The sequence below is a fragment of the Setaria italica genome, chromosome VI (assembly GCF_000263155.2).
Source record: "Setaria italica strain Yugu1 chromosome VI, Setaria_italica_v2.0, whole genome shotgun sequence".
NCBI lineage: Eukaryota > Viridiplantae > Streptophyta > Magnoliopsida > Poales > Poaceae > Setaria > Setaria italica.
Genome location: NC_028455.1, coordinates 19,163,956 through 19,180,786, shown reverse-complemented (window position 1 = coordinate 19,180,786; position 16,831 = coordinate 19,163,956). Strand labels below are relative to the sequence as shown.

The following is a 16,831-nucleotide window of genomic DNA, read 5'->3' as shown; positions in this document are numbered from 1 at the left end:
CAACTTGATATACGGATAAATTTCGCTGATCTCTATCTTTGATTTTTCTTTTTCAAAAAGGGGTAAAGCTCATGCATTTTTTCACCTAAAAAGGAAGGCATGGATGCATGCCGAATGGAGGTGTGTTCTGATTTTTTTTTCGTTTATATGCATGCAGCTAGTTCCATTTTGTGCCGCTGATGCAGGAGCCTGGTCGTGGTTCGAAATTGCTTACTAGACAGATTATTAACAAATGAACAACTTCCATTTAGTATCAAACTACTATCAATATCATCGAACCAAATCTAAGATCTCCTTAGTGCACAAGCTCTCATTGCAAAGGCAATGAATGTGACACGAATTTATGCGTGCATGAGAACAAATAAGCAAATTCATCTTCGCAACCATCAAAACGAAGGAGAAAAAAAAAGGTAAAATACTGTACAAATGAATCACATGCAGCAGCAACGAGTCAACCAACATGACAACAACAAAACGCCTAGGGGTATAGGAAGATTATAAGCCTCTCCACACAAGTCACGTCAAGTAAAGCATCTAATGAACGACAAACGCACGATGCTTTTCGGATCGGGTGCATTGGAGTTCTAAAACTCAGATCATATCATACAAGCCATCACAACAGAGGATTACGTGATTACGACAGTGACTTCAACCTTAGGACATGTCGGAATACATACGCTACCTACTCAGATTAGGTTCCTGAAAGCTTTTCGTTGTCTGAAAAGGGCAGGTGATTGTGATGGCATAGAGTTAGTGTCAAGTCCTGCTACCACTGAATATGAGGCAGGTCATGATGTAGGTCACCCTCTTGGTCGATTATTTGTTTCCTCAAGGCGAGGAGCATACCTTTCCATAACTGACCCTGCAGCTGGGCGCTGAGGTCCCAAGGCAAATGTATAATTCGATCTAGCTCCATACTCTCTATTGCGCCCACCATATGCTGCTCCCCGTCCTTCCACGCTGACATCTGGGTGAGGTTGATATGTGCCATTGTTGCTGACCTGAAGGGGGGGATAAATAGAGGAAGGATCAAATCCCATTGCACGGTATTCACCATGCATGAAATTGCCGCGCTCATCATATCCCCGAAAGGGCAAGTTGTTCACATTCCTTGAATAGTCTACATCCTCTGGTCTTGCTGGACAATAAGGAGGACCGTGCCATCCACTGGTAAAATATTCCTGATTTCCAGGGTCGAAACAGGGACTGTTCCATCCAGGAATATCATGTTCTGCTTCTCTCAGGTATAAATGGGGATCATAGCATCCATTAGCATCAAAATCAGTAGGAGCAAACACTGGCCGCAAGGGATCATGACTCCTCAGGTCATAATTACGATTACTGGGATAGCTAACATGATGCCACTGTTCATACCTATGTTTGTTGGTTGCGGGATGTTGTTCATACATGTCATGGTATGTCCTCTGCCTGTTTGGTGAATGCTTTCTTGGTTTCTCCCAAGAATTTCTAGGCATCTTTGAGTTAGATGAATTTTCCCTTGTACTATGGGTCAAGATTTCTCTTCTATTTGATCTAGTACTCTGTATGGATTTATATTCAGAAACCTCAGTTCTACCGTTCTCATCATGGCACCGAGAACCATTGGGCCACCTATCTTCAATGTGATTGCATCTCTTGTTCTTATCCAAGTCTGTGTTGTTACCATCAGCTGCTTTTTCCTTGAGCTTTCTTCTCTTTCTTGACTTGTCACCTGAAGTATCTATGGCCATCGCTTTACGATTAACATCGCATCGAGAACTATTTGGTTCCTCCTGAAAAGCATGACCCGCATTAACCTCTTGGTCTTTGTCACAACCGTATTCTGGCTGAGTGTGTTTTCTATCTGTAATAGTCATCTTATCCACATGAGGAACACGCAGCAGCTTTTCAGGAGGATTGCCATCAACATGATCTGGTGTCACTACAACGTCGCCCAAACCAGATTTAGCACTTTCATTACTGGCATTCTTCCCATTACCTGATCTTGATTCTTGTTCACACAGGCTTCGACACATTTGATTTTCTGCCATTGAGATCTCTTGTTCTGATATTGAGTCATCTCCATCTGCATTTTCTCCCAACTCCATGCTTCTCCCTGATCTTGATTTAAATTTACTCTGATCCACATCAGCGTGTATATCCACAAAGATCTTGTCTAGCACATGATTTTGCTCATTATTTGGCTCCTCTTGAAAAGCATGGCTCGCATTACCTTCTCGGCCTTTGTCACGACAATATTCTGGCTGAGTGTGTTGTTTATCTATAATAGTCATCTTATCCACATGTGGAACATGCAGCAGCTTTTCAGGAGGATTGTCATCAGCATGATCTGGTGTCACTACACCGTTACCCAAACCAAATTTAGCGCTTTTATTACTGGCATTCTTCCTTTTACCTGATCTTAATTCTTGTTCACATAGGTTTCGACACATTTGATTTTCTCCCATTGAGATCTCTTGTCCTAATATTGAGTCACGTCCATTTGCATTTTCTCCCAACTCCATGCTTCTCTCTGCTCTTGATTTAAATTCACTCTGATCCGCTTCAGTGTGTATATCCACAAAGTTCTTGCCTAGCACACCATTTGGCTCATTATTTTCATTGGAAGTGGCTTTGTTGGTAGCCTCTTCTGCTTTTCCTGAACGCTCTGATGATTTTTCTTTCCCATTGCCATCTTTATCCTCTGGAATTCTGCAGATCTCATTGTCCAATTCAGCATCCTTGACCACAGGGGGATTATCCATCAAGTTGTCCTGCTGTCACAGATATCATATCATTTTCATACGACGTGAAGTTGGCCTTGTAGGGCCAGGTACTATAGGATTAGCCCATACCCAACATTTACTCTTATATATCCATAACTATGGCTTAATGGAATGAAGTATATGATTGCTTATCTTTTCAACTCCCTCAATTAATTCATTAGGATCTACTCCCTCCGTCCCAAATTACTATTCATTTTGGCTTTTCTAGATACATAACTTTTGCTATGTATCTAGGCATAGTATATATTTAGGTGCATATAAAAAATTATGTACCTGAAAAAGCCAAAACGAATAGTAATTTGGGACAGAGGGAGTAGTTTCATAAGAAATGGCATGACACAAAGATCATAAACAGCCATTACTAAAACATAACTGTACATTCCAGCATACAATGACTGAACAACTTAAGAGTAGGGCATGTGCCAAGGATCTATACAACTCATACTCCAATAATAAAAAAACATACCATGTCACTGGGCTGCATGTGCGAATGAAGCTTGTCAGAAATCTACAACAAAAAAAGGACATAAATGAGCCACAAAAAGGAACTTCAGAAAAATACTACAGATGCTTGAAGGACCATAATTCATAAGCATTTTGTATTTCACAGGGTTTCTCTTTCCTAGATAATGACTTATGTTGTTCGAAACACTCTTACAGAGCCATAATACTGAAGGTAAAAAAACCCCTCTTATGTAAGAGAAAAGTGCATAATGCCACTATGATCATTAAATTGCAAATTTGCTAAAGACCTAAACTATACAATTCCTATGGTGCGACAACAAGGTGACAAACTTGAGGTTCCTTGTAATCTACTAATCTGACAAGGGTTAACAAGCTAGACCAAGAACAAAAGAAATTTGTATAGTTAAGGCTATTCATCAAAGAGATGACACCATGCCCTCCTACTGCAAGTCGTACTGTGGTAGTCACAACTATTGGTTGATTTTGAGGGCTACTGTTCCATCACTGTGGGTGTGATAACATGGGTGCAGGCCGTAAGCTGTGGAGACTACCGTTCCATCACTGTGGGTGTGATAACATGGGTGCAGGCCGTAAGCTGTGGAGACTAGGATCGCTCAAGGCAGAACAAGTATGAAGAATGAACAGCAAAAGAAGAAACAATCTCTTGAAGTGATGGCAGCATGAGCAGTGTAGGCCCAACCGCCCAAGGCAGTGGCGTCACACCAAGCATGTAAGTGGAAAATATTAAGGGGCCAAGTGGCAGCAGATCAAAAAGGAATTCGTTTATGAGCAGACAACTGTACTAGGTATCAATAGCTCCACAAATGTGAGTGCAAAGTGCTAGTATGACTGGATAAGTGTCACAACGTGTGTTGACAGCTCACACCACACGTGCATGCTCTGGACCACCAAAGTCAGGTGTCATTTGTCATATCACATCACTGTGGCATGGCTTTCCTCCTGGCAAGCACTGCTGCAAGCTGGAGGGATGTTGTATTACAACAATGGCTGCGTTACGAGTACGGATGCCTAGCTGGCTACCTTCAACCACGGTGTTACCTTCGTGGCAGAGCTCACTGCCACGATACCTATGCAGAGGGTAGCCCTCCATGTAGAGTTAAGTCCTGATGGTGATAGAATAATATATTAGTAGTGCTTGTGTGCACTTGGTGCCTGTGAGCACTTGTACCCGTGGGTGGTTCGTGCCTACGTGCACCTTATCACCAATTACTGCTTTAGATGCTCTTATCTACTTAGATGCTTTGCTTAGCTTCTAAGCCATCTACCCATGGTTGGCCTATATGTACCCCAAACAACCCCTTTGTGGGTGTGTGGAATGTTAAGGATCATTTTGGGCTAACACTCCACACCACTGAGCTGGTTGAGCCATCCTCAGACTTCCAAGCCACTGCACCCACACCTAGTATGCCACTACCTACATGCTTGTCTCAAAGTCGCGTTGGACTGGCCAACACCAAAATTTGAGTGTCTCAATTACAAGCCACCACCACACTAAGAGAAACGAACTGATTAGAAAGAACACCAGTGAACTCAGCCAAGACAAGGGTGCCTAAACCAGCAGCAGAGCAGCCCAACTGGTTAACTTCAACTAGCGCATGACATTTAGGTGCCTTCCAAGACACTCGGGGCAGGGAAGGAATTTATGGTCTGTCGACCTCACCTGAAATTCAGACAGCTACCTCTCTACCTCTACATCATAAGATAACAACTGGTCCAGAAAAAAAACCTCTCCCAGCGGCAGCATATAGGGATAGTTATAGCCTTTATAGGGTATCTTCCTTAATTTAAGTACCTGAACAGAACGATCAACACACTTCTTAGCAATATTGCAGGATGTACTTGAGGATCTTTCCTTCTTTCGTCCACTTGTTTTCCTGGGATGAAGAAACACAAAAACCCCTGTCACTTGTGACTTGTTTAGAGGATTTATGAAGCATGTTGCCTTTTGCACAATACTACAGCTAATGGTCAGAAAGGTAGAGAAGCCTACAATAAAGTAGAAAAGAAATCAAAAGGTTCGCTTTCAGTAGATGCAAACACTTGTATACCAAATAGCCTAACAAGCTAAACCATTTGGAATCTTCTGTAGCAAAAAATTATCTGTATATTCTATGGGAAATGAATTGATTAATTATGATGATGATGAGGATGGCGAGTCACCTCTTTTTTGTTCTGCTATCCACAACAGATGGTTCAATTTGCAGGTCCTCTTTCAAGTTCATTGCGGAACACTCAGGTTCGAGAACCATATGCTCCAATGAGTTCTGTGTGTGTTCGATCTTTTCTCTAGGTAACCAGTTTAAGACCTTTGTGGATTTCTTTGAACACTGATCAATGCTCTTTTTCCGTTTGCCAGCCATTTTACCTTTCTTTTTAGCAAGACCTCCAACTTTGGTTATTTTTGGAGTGTGTGGGAACTTTATATGTCCCCTTTCAGCATTTCCAGTAGGCTTGCATATTTTGTGGTCTCTGAGATTTCAGCAGAAGTTAGTTGCTCTGGGAAGATAATGCAGAGAAACACAAGGAACCAAATCAGTAATAAACTTACAGACAGTAAATTATAACAATTCCAGAAAGCTTCCAAGCACGTTGTTTCGTATTCTTGTCCTTTGTTTCAAATGATATCTCCCTAAGAAATGCAATTAGATATCATGAGAACAATCAAATATGCAAACAAAATACATACAAACTATTATAGTTTTCAAAAAAAAACATACAAACCATCCAGATGCTCTACAGTACCTTGGCAAACATTCTCTGTGATATGATTTTGGACAACGTCTACACACAGCAAACTGCATTGCTCTTTGGGTTCTGTCCTCCATTCTTCTACATTCAAAGCACCAATGCACAGGGCACGTAAATGACATCCCCGTCCTAACCCTTTTTGCCAATTCACAAGATCCACGAGAGTCATCAGGCAGCAGTAATTTTGCAACACATTTGGGGTGGTAGAAGTGTCCACAAGTTGGATTATTACACTTGAACACCTAAGAGATTGCACATAACAGAGTTAAGATGACTGGAAGGGACATTACTAAGATATACTATAATTACATAATCACTCTCACCTAGGCATTTTGTCTAAGCGTTTTTTCCACCAAGAGCATCTAAAAGCTTGATTTATATATGAATGCGGGAGAATTGGAGATGGAATAAGATTAGTTATGGTCACAGAACTCATGGATGTCTTATTATCTTAAATTCTTTATTTTCATATAGCAAATTCATATATTTAACATAATATTGCTTTAACTATCAAGAAAAATACTATCGCCTAGGCACTAGTTGGAGCCTAATCGCCTACCTAGCACCTATCACTTTTTGAAACATTGCATAATCATTCCAATAATTAGCACTCAACAAGAGTTTACTATTAATTTTCCATCCCTGCAGGCAGCAGCAGTTAGTCACTCACCATAGCATGAAGAAAGGGTGCTAAAATATAGACATAAAAGGGGTCTAAATAAATCATAAAAAGAAAATAAGCACCATTTTTAAGGCCAGAAAGCAAGCATTGTCTTCAAATAAAAATGTAGTCTCAACATACCAGAACCAAAATAGGGGGGGGGATGTCATGAGCTCAACCTCATTCTTTGCAGACTAGGAATCAAGCATTGTCTTCAGATGAAAAGTAAAACACTAGCAGTCTGCCAGTACACAGATTCATACCTTAGCATTTGGCTCTGCAGATGGCTCAAGTTCTCCACATTTGAAACATTGGTGTTCCTTATATTCGCAGTTCTTGCACAAATAAGAATCAACTTCCTATAATATATATAAAGAGAATATGTCACCAATTCAAGCCAGGAAAACGATGAAGTTGCCGTACCAAAGTTTCAAAAATCACCTGTAACTGTGCAGAAGTGTAACCAAGAGTTTTACATTTAGATTCCCTGCCATCTTCCTTCCTGGGATGGAAGGACCTCTTGCACTGGCCTATACAGCTAGATAAGAAAATTGCAATAAGCAAAGGATATAACCAAATTGATTCAGTTATTCAGCAGATGTTTATGCTTAGGAGGTTTTATAAGCTGCTGAAACAAAAGTAATTTCTCCATGGAAATAATGGAATCAATCTGATTTGCACTAAAGCATGAAATTGGAAACATCAAATATATGGAAGATACAACTCCATAAAGTATATGCTGTCATCCCTAGGTATTAACACAACTGACCCAGAAAATAAGATGGCGCAATTGCTGCTAATCAAACAATCATTAGTTAAGTGATGCCAAAAAGAAGGGATGATAATATGAGAGAATAATGCAGATAGCTGCACTGTTATAGACATGAACACATAAAACACAAACTGTATTGCACAATAAAAAAATTTCAAGAAAGATCAATAACATAATTTACATAGCAAGGATAAGCTTCAACATGAAGCAATACGTTTTTTTTGTCTTTAAATAGACATGGCAAAAATTTCAGTGTAGATGAGATCTCCTTTGGGGTCATAACATTAAGTTTTGCTATGCTTTTATGATCTACTAATCGCTCTCAGTAAGGGAAGCTGTTATTGGGTAAAATAGGGAGGCAAGAGCCAAACAAGCCTCATCACTTGGTTCTGCTATTTCTTCAGACTATCAGGCTAATTATTTATCTTAGCATTTTTAACATCGCTTAGAGAAATGCAAAAGGCCAGGGGGGCTGCAGCCCACCTTGCTTTGCATGAAGCTCCGCCCCTGCACATATGATCCACTCACTTGTTGTGTACTCCCTCCATTCCAAATTGTAGGTCGTTTTGGCTTTTCTAGGTTCATAGATATTACTATGCATCTAGACATACACTATATCTAGATGCATAATAATATCTATTGTCATGTACGGGCGCACATACGCCAGGCGCAGACGCGCCCGCGACGTACGCCGCGCTGCTGAGCACGCTGGGCAGGCACTGCCAGGCTCAAACTCTAGCGGCTAAAGATAGAAACTTAGATTAGGAAACTTACAATCAAGGAGAACCTTCTCCATTTAGGTTGGGCCATTGGCCATATATATATTCCTGTAATCGCTGGACAATGGGAAAGCAAGAATTATATTCCTAATCTTCCTTTCTCTGTTAAGCCTACGGCCGAGGGGAATAACCTCGCCGGAGAAGACGGTCGACGGCTACGAGCTACGTAGCCGCGGTCCGGCCAGTCGGGGGCTCGACGCCCTTGACATCTATGCACCTAGAAAAGCCAAAACGACCTACAATTTGGAACGGAGGGGGTAACTACCAAAGCTGTGAAGCATCACTTTATCTGTAAAGTGCTTCACTCACCCCATATGCACAACCTTATGTTGGCCCAAACACTACCGAAGATACACGCAAACACACTTGTTTCACGCAGAAACATATACTAGTTGCCGCAGCAACCTATCTGGAACTGATCCACTTGATCAGCTCCTTCCAAAGTGCCTATAGTTGCCTCCGGCTACGGCAACTCCTACACTCCAACCTGGGCAGTCCTCTAAGGCAACCTGCCAGCCAGCCACACACTCTCCTTTTGAGTGTGGAGAGAACAGCCACCAGACCACTCTGCTTTGGTGCTGCTAGAACTCTCAAGGGAGTCTATCCCTTCTCTCTATTTATAGCACTACTACAGAGCCATAGTGGCTTACATGCCAAGGCCAAGGCTTGACTTGACTAGACTTGGTTCCTAAGGCAAAGACTTGGTCCCTAAGGCAAAGACTAGACTTGGACCCTAAGTAATTTACATTTAGCTACTCAGCACTACTAGTCAAGATTACTGGTAACACCTTATTATGACGTTCCTCTTAGCCAAAATGCCCAGCCACCCTATATGTTTTAACTACTATATATATGAAAGAAAGTACTTTTTCTAAATAATCCATTTTCATATTGTTGAAACTATATCATCACTGTCCAATTCAATTGCCAACTAATCACATCAGCTATGGAATACTGATGAGGCCCAAATCTCTTCCACTTGGATGAAAAATAATGAGTAGTTAACCTCAACAGGTTTGGCATTCTCTTGAGAGACCAAATTCCTAGCAATGAATACTACACGTAAAATACAATAAGCACCATGATGTTGTTTTCCCTCAAACGGGCAGGAGAGCAGTGTTCCATTTCATTAAGAAAGAGAACCCAAATGTACAGCACCACTCACATTACTCAGTATGCTCCCCCCCCCCCCCCCCACACACACACACACCACCACCAACCAAATACAAACACGCACACCCAACCACCACGGCATCATGATGTACAAAAAAGATATAAAGCACATGGCATCCCACAGTGGATTAAAATGCATAAAAACAATAGTCTCTGATCAGCTTAATAAAGTACAGAAGCTCACGTACCTGAGCAATCTTCCTCCATCATCGCATAAAGCACATAATGTATCAGTACCATCATCATTATTAGTATCACCATCACTGTTACTGTCACCGTAATCAGAATGATCGTTGTTGCCATCATCCCCACAATCACTATCAGTGTCATTGTTTCTTTCATGTGTCTCATCACTACCGGTGAATTGCACTTCGGTGACCGAGGCCCTGGGCTAATCAAAACAAAAGTAAAAGAAACCAACAATTAAATATTTTTTCCCTGGAATACACAGGAGAGCTGCATATGACACATCACTTGAGATTAACAAAGAATCAGTGTGCGTGCATGTGTGCGTGCACATGCACGTGTTGTAATATGGGTTTCTTTTCTCTTCTTTAATGAATTGAAACACAGCTCTCCTACACATTTGAGAAAAAAAAAGGAGATTATAGGCCACAGCAGATGCATGTCTATTAGTGTACCTCTTCGGTAGTCTTGGTGATATCCCCGATAAACCTGTGCAGAATCTGCATAAAAATACCATACAAACAAGTGGTTTCTCAATTTTGTATATGAATAAAGCCCATGCCATTCATGATGACAATGGATTCCTAAATAGACTTCCATAGAAAAGGTCAAATCGTATCTGAATTATGATGTCATTAGAATTCAAAAAGTAGATGTGATATGGTGTAGCTTATTGCGTTACTTGCTTTCGAAGTACGAATCCATGAAACTAAGCTTTGCTGACTACAAGGCTTTGCATTTTAATCTACACTGCAATGCAACAGCAAAATATTGAAGGTTTAAGTAACCTCTAAGCTACTCTACACTGCTAAATTGATTAAACTATTAGTCGAAAAAAAATAAGTAACCTATTTAGGAGAACAGTAGTGAAGTGTGCCCTACTGAATATATTAGAATGAAATAAGTTCTGAGACCAAGAATACAACACTAATGAGCCAAAGAAAGCATAACAAATTCAAAGAGTGAAAAGACATGAAAATCATATTGGAATTAGAATATCTAAGAACCACATTATCGGATAATTATGAAGATAATTTAATTAAGCAGTAAATATTCTAGTAACTTATACCTTTAACTTCATAAAAGCTGGATCTCTCTCTTGGAATAGCTTGATAAGGGGATGGTGCTTCCTCAAGTCATCTATGGCAGGTTTAGTACCAAGTTTACTAAAAAAACAAATAATAAATATTATGGGTTAATACACAACTGGCACAGTACCAAAGGACAAAAGAAGGCCTGTGGATGGATTACTTGAAAACTTCATTGAGGTGATCCCAAAGACGATCCCAAAGGCTTCTCTTATCTCTATGCTGCTTCCTGAGAAAGTGGAGCATTTGAACTGTGATCAATATTGATCGAGCAATCTCATCTTTGTAACATTTCCATGGATCCAGCAGTTTTACCCAATTGCCTTCACTCGAAAGAACTGAGATGTTTGGCTGCTCACAGTCAAGTCCTACCCTCCAAGCTACCACTTGCTTGTGCACTAGATAGAGGCTTTTATCCATGACTCCACGCAAGTATACTTTCTTCTCAGAATCACAATCTCCCACTTTATCATTCTCATCAAACTGAAACGGCAAAATACTAAAACAGACATACTCGTCCTTGGCAACCTCAAAAGAATATTTGTGCACAGCCTTGAACTCTGGCTGCACACCATCATCGTCATCATCAAACATCATGGTTCCTCAATTTCTGCAGGGGCAAAAGAAACACTTTTTCAATGACAGGCAAACAACAATTAGAAGTCATCTATTGAACTTTCAGAGTAAAATAGCAAGTAAAGAACCATATGTCAAATAACAGTATAGGGCATCCTTTCATGTCCACTAAAGGAAGCATGGAAAATATTAAACAAAACATAAAGAACAGTGATAAGCAATGTTTTGGATAAAAGGAAATATTGCTGGCAATAACAGCCACCAAAACACCAGAAATGTGTCTACCAAACTTCAGCCAAGATGAACTGATTAATAAATTCTTTGTGGTTACTTAAGCCAAGGCCAAAAACTATATAGTTTGAGAGAAAACCACAAGAGATAATATTTTACCCCAATTCAAATGCACAAGCAATTGAACTGATGGCAACCCTCAGAAATTTTTTTGGAACCAATGGCAGTGGTAACTAATGAACTCAACACTCATTTAAACACTGAAGGCTATTACTGAAAAATAAACTTACTTATAACAATCAATACAACAGCAATTTAACTGACACTGATTCAACAGCCAACAGATGAAAATGCCATACAGAAAAGGCTACTAATGGAGCTGCATCTCTAAGATGTTAACATTTCCCACCAGTAATCTCACATCATGGAAGGCAATATGATGAAATGAATACTTAACTCTTCAACTAATCCAGTAGCTACTACATGTTACGGAACAACAAAGCCAATGCTTTATACAGTCAAAGCGAAACTGAAACTAAATATCTTATAAGTTTTTTTTTATGTTCAACTGGATCATCAAACTACTAGGCAAAGATGAGTTGAGCCGGCAAAACTAGATAATGCTATGGATCCTGCATTGTGCAGGCAATAAACTAAACACATTAAGGAGCAGAAATGCCCTGGAAAAAAGGAACATTTACTTGGGCAGCAATTGCAACCTAAGACCATAAGCAGCAGTAATGGCAAAAAAACCATTTAATTGCACAATTGAGTCTGGATATTGTGCTTGAACCATTATAAAAGATGAAACTGTAAATGGCCATGAATGCTTGTGCAAAAGAATTCACAGAAAAGAACTGACAAAATCAGTCGACACTATGGCACAGCATCTAAATGTATGCAACGGACTACCAAAGAAACCTTTTTTTTTTGTTGACAAGAAATCTAAAATCTTACCATAACGCATCTGGATTTCGCCTTTTGTTCAATCAGAAATGGGGCGAGATTTACTTTCCTCAAGAACAGAAAATTCATAAAATGGGCTCGAATTTATTATTCCTTGGGAGAAAAAGATAGCATAAATCTCTCACAAGGAAGATGCTCCACCCACATCTGCACAGCGGCGCCACCACAAAACGAACCAGAACAAGGACCGCATTGCACAAATAATGAAATAAACCCTCCCAGAAATCACCAAAGAACGGCGCGCAAGAAGGAACGGAAGCGCAGCACTGGGGAAGGAATCGAAGCGGGGGAGGAACAGGTGGGCCAAAGATTCGTACCTTTGCGATTGCGGGCAGACCTTCCCCTTCCCAGGCGCAAAACCCCCGAGGAGGGGAGAAGAAAGGGAGCGCAGACCTCGACCCTTCTGCTGTTCTGCGGCAATTAAAAAAAAGGTGAGCTTTGTTTCTGGTGGGAGGCGCCGCCGCCCTCAGCAGGCCGAGCGAAGCGTCCACGTGTCCTGGACGAGCTGCCGTGGGGACATCTGATACGTAGAACAGACGGAGGCGGCGTATAGTTGGCCAAATGGGTTGGGCTAAACTGGCAGCACGAGGACCGCCCCCAGCACCAGCACGGCCTGGCCTGTGCCAGCACGGCCCGACGTAGCAGGCCGGATCTAGGCCTCAGCTGTGGCACGTCGGGCGACCCGTGTAACGGGCGGCACGATGACGGCTCGTTTTCCTGCTGCTCCTCAGCTCCTGCCCCACTCCAGTGCGACAGTGACACAGGCGGCCGGCCGAGACGCCGCCGCAAGCCGCGCCGGCAAGCCAACCCCCGTTGGATCTCCTTGCGTGGTCGCGCCTCCCTTGCCCAGATTCGGCGGGGGCTAGCCACCTCGCGCTGCCACCTCGGACGCCCCAATCGGTGAACGCTAGGTCCATGGGGAGGGGTCGAGGGGGGATCCGCCGCCCCTAGGTGGGAACGGGGGATCTGCTGCCGGCGCAGGCAGGGAGGAGGAGCCTCCAGCCCCAGCCCAAGGCGCGAGCAGGAGGAAGGAGCCGCCGGCCTTGGGAGAGAAGACGCCACTGCTGGGCTTGAGAGAGAAGCCGCCGCCTGCGACTTGAGGGAAGAGGGGAAGAGCTGCTAACCTTGAGGAAGATACGTGCGCGAAGGTAGGAGGCGGCTCGCCTCCTCGAAGCCCCGAGCGAAGGAAGATTGGAATGGAATGGGAAAAATGAAACGAACGAAAAAAAAGTCTATTCGCGGGTCGATGGGCGGCCCAGCCTACCTGGACTGTTGGGTTATCGTACTGGCCCAACCCGTATAAGGTTTAAAGAGGCTGGGCCTGAGCCTCCAAGCCGGCACGGCAAACGGCCTGGCTCATCATGACACTTTAGCCGGGTCGATGCAGGACGGGCCAGGATGGGCCCGTGCCAGGCCGGGCCGGACGGCCCGTTTGGCCATGTATAAGGCGGCGGCACTTCCGCCACGGAAGCCAAGTTGTTTCCCAGCCGTAACCTAGCCCTCGCTGCCTCTCCCGTCGTGGGTGGGAGTGGGATACAAGCACTTCCTATCCCATTCTCAGAATTCCAGTCTAACTGATTTGAGAGAAGAAATTATTTTCTTTGTAAAAGTTCAAATTAATCCTATTACATATAACAAAGTTTGGTAACTTTTTAAAGTATTTATTGGTTCAGTTTACCCTCTAAACTATGTCATTAGATTCAATTTATCCCTTAACACAATTTGTCTTTTTTTTCTCCATGCACAAGTGGAATTTTAAGTTTAAATATTTACATCATAAGACATGTTAAAAAAATATATGATGAAATCTTTATCATTATTTTGATAGGTTAGGATATTTAATAATAAAATTTAGCTTTGAGATACAAAATTATATAAGAAATAATGATGAAAAATCATAAAATATTTTTAATATAGATTGTGATGTCCACTACCACCCTACAAAATCTCAAATTAAAATTCAACTTTTGTAATTCAATAACATAGAATTTCTAGATAAGACATTCCCTATCCTCTAACATTCTGGGCAAGTCGCGACGTATCTTTTCAAATCTTTGTGCATTTCTGGCCAATAAAATCCACTCGACCATACCTTCGCCTGTGTCCTGAAGTGCCCGTAATGTCCGCAATACTCCAACGAATGGCATTGTTTAAGGATTTTCTCTCTTTCTTCCCTTGGTATGCATCTCCTTAGCACTCCATCTTCGCCATATCTATAAAGGTTGTGACGGAACCGTCCAAATTAATTTGGCTAAAGCACACTTAAGTCGCTTAACACGCGATCATGTACTTTAATCAAGTCAATTCGGTCATCCGTCGGATTTCATCCGATGAACCACTTACCTCAGGATCGAGAAAGCAAGACTCGCACGAAGGCGAGTGGTTACAGAGATTACAACAGTCCATCATAATTAAATAAGTGCATCAAATTATTACAACCTCAAGTTCGAAATTCAAGCAAAGTTTGCAGAGTTCTCAAACAACTGAAATAACTGAGCGGAAGCTAAACGTCGTTGCAGGATAACATGACGGAGCCGATCATGACATCAATGATCCCGATCCTCACCGTCTAAGGAGGGATCCCACTCAACCGTCCAACCAGGAGGAAGTTGGGGAGGCCAAGTGCCACTTGCAGCTAGCTCAGAGGCATCAACATCACCTGAAAAGATGTGCCGCAACAAGGCTGAGCGACTACACTCAACAAGATTTAATCGACCGGTAGTACTACTCCACCAACACCTAGACATGCAAGCTTTTTGGCTTAGAGGGGTTTGTTTTTGCCAAAAGCAACTAGTGCGGGTCCTTACCTTCAATATTTTAGCCACAAGTTCTACGTTTAATTACCAATCTAAGTTAGCAGCTATACTAAACAAGCATAGTTTTCCAAGCAATTAGTACAGGTAACAAAATTTGATCATCGTCATCTTTCATTCTTACTAAGTGTAGCATAGCGATCGAGCAGTCCCAAACTGTAAGAGGCAGATGAATCGATTCGAATTTCTTAACCATGCATGGCGAACCTAATCCCACGACATCCGCGCACCGCGAAGGGTCGCTTCATTTGTCAGCCGTCCCCATCAATTCCCAGACTCGTGTCGGGCCCACTTTCCTTAGTACAAGGCTCCATAGACCCAGCCTGTGCCGTTCTATGACCGCACTGGTCACTACATGCGGCCGCAAGGGAACTCCATTCCAGAGACAGTGGAACGATCCACTCACATTCCGGTTCAATCAGATACTAGGCTTCCCCATCCCATACTAGGTATAAGATTATTACTTTCAAACACTTGATCATGAACACTATCACATCTTGACCTTAGTCCAATTTCTTATAGACAGACGGGGCAATCCACCAACCACCAAAATAGTTCATAGAGCTCGGCCCCGTCCATCGTCCTTATAGTTGTAACAAAAGGAAAGCAAACAACTCCTATAACTCGCAAGTGACAGTCAATCACTTGAATTTTACCGAGTCCTATTAAGCATTGCAACTACTCAGCCTATCATACTAGTGTTCAAATCAAAGGGCACTAATTCATGCATCTACGGTTTCAATCAATTCCTAAAACGTAAATGCGCAATCAAGCAACCAAATATTTTGCAAGAAGTTAAAGATAGAAATTTATGCTCCGGGGCTTGCCTTCACACGGGGAGTTAGCGAACTTGTCCTCGGCTTGCTCCGGTACGGGCTCGGCTTCGATTGGCTACAGATCAGCTACGGCTCCTTCTTCTGACGCCGGGTGAAGCTCGTATGTCCCGTCAGCGAGGTTCAGCTCTACACGAAATGCAAATGCATCAAGTTTAATTCCAAGCTTTCTCATAGGATGTAAAACACGAGTTAGTATTGAAGTAGAAGTTACATTATGGCCACATTCACCTAAACAAGGTTCTACACCTTCTTTATCTGGTGCGTTGTGGTGCAAAACCTGGGGTTGATTTGATGGTGATTGTGTACATATATGCACTTAACTTTATTAAACTTTAGATCGGAAAGTTATCCTAATTCTGAATGTTCTTTTGTAGCTCTTCCAAAAATTACCTTTATCATTATTCGAGGTTTCTTTCTTTCATTTAGTTAGGTTCATCTTCCAAATTTTATTTCTATCTTCAAACAGTAAGCTATGAAGTTGAAACTTCACCAGCAAGTTAACTTTGGCATAGGTAAGCTACTGCATAAATTTGGGATCCATTGGAGGTGCATAAAAAGAATTAAAATTACTTTATCACCCTAAGGTAGCATACATTTAAACATTTTTAAAACAAAAACCATAATGAAATTGGTCATGAAAGTAGTGAGTTATAGGGTGACATAGAGCTTTTGGTGAATTTTTCATAATTTTTAGTGAAGGGCATCTTTTTCACACATTTACCCTATTTATTCTTCCCTAAAAAGGAAAGTG

The 16,831-nt window shown here is 41.9% G+C and overlaps 1 protein-coding gene across 3 annotated transcripts; it reads right to left on the bottom strand.

Moving 5' to 3' along the window:
- Window positions 1-362: 362 nt before the first annotated feature.
- LOC101781131 lies at window positions 363-12,887 on the bottom strand. 3 transcript variants are annotated; one of them, XM_004973171.3, is made up of 13 exons: window positions 12,749-12,887; window positions 10,822-11,268; window positions 10,640-10,736; window positions 10,026-10,070; window positions 9,573-9,775; window positions 7,102-7,198; window positions 6,924-7,019; window positions 5,994-6,241; window positions 5,800-5,880; window positions 5,412-5,720; window positions 5,044-5,125; window positions 3,232-3,273; window positions 363-2,756 (listed from the first exon to the last, which is right to left on the bottom strand). In XM_004973171.3, the coding sequence occupies exons 2-13, from the start codon at window positions 11,253-11,255 to the stop codon at window positions 801-803; spliced, it is 3,690 nt and encodes a 1,229-aa protein (XP_004973228.1). In that variant the 5' UTR covers window positions 11,256-11,268; window positions 12,749-12,887; the 3' UTR covers window positions 363-800. The 3 variants fall into 3 exon arrangements, with proteins under 3 accessions (XP_004973228.1, XP_004973230.1, XP_022683280.1); XM_004973173.3 differs by having other exon boundaries at window positions 363-2,753; XM_022827545.1 differs by lacking the exon at window positions 12,749-12,887 and having other exon boundaries at window positions 10,822-10,887; window positions 10,974-11,115.
- Window positions 12,888-16,831: the final 3,944 nt, after the last annotated feature.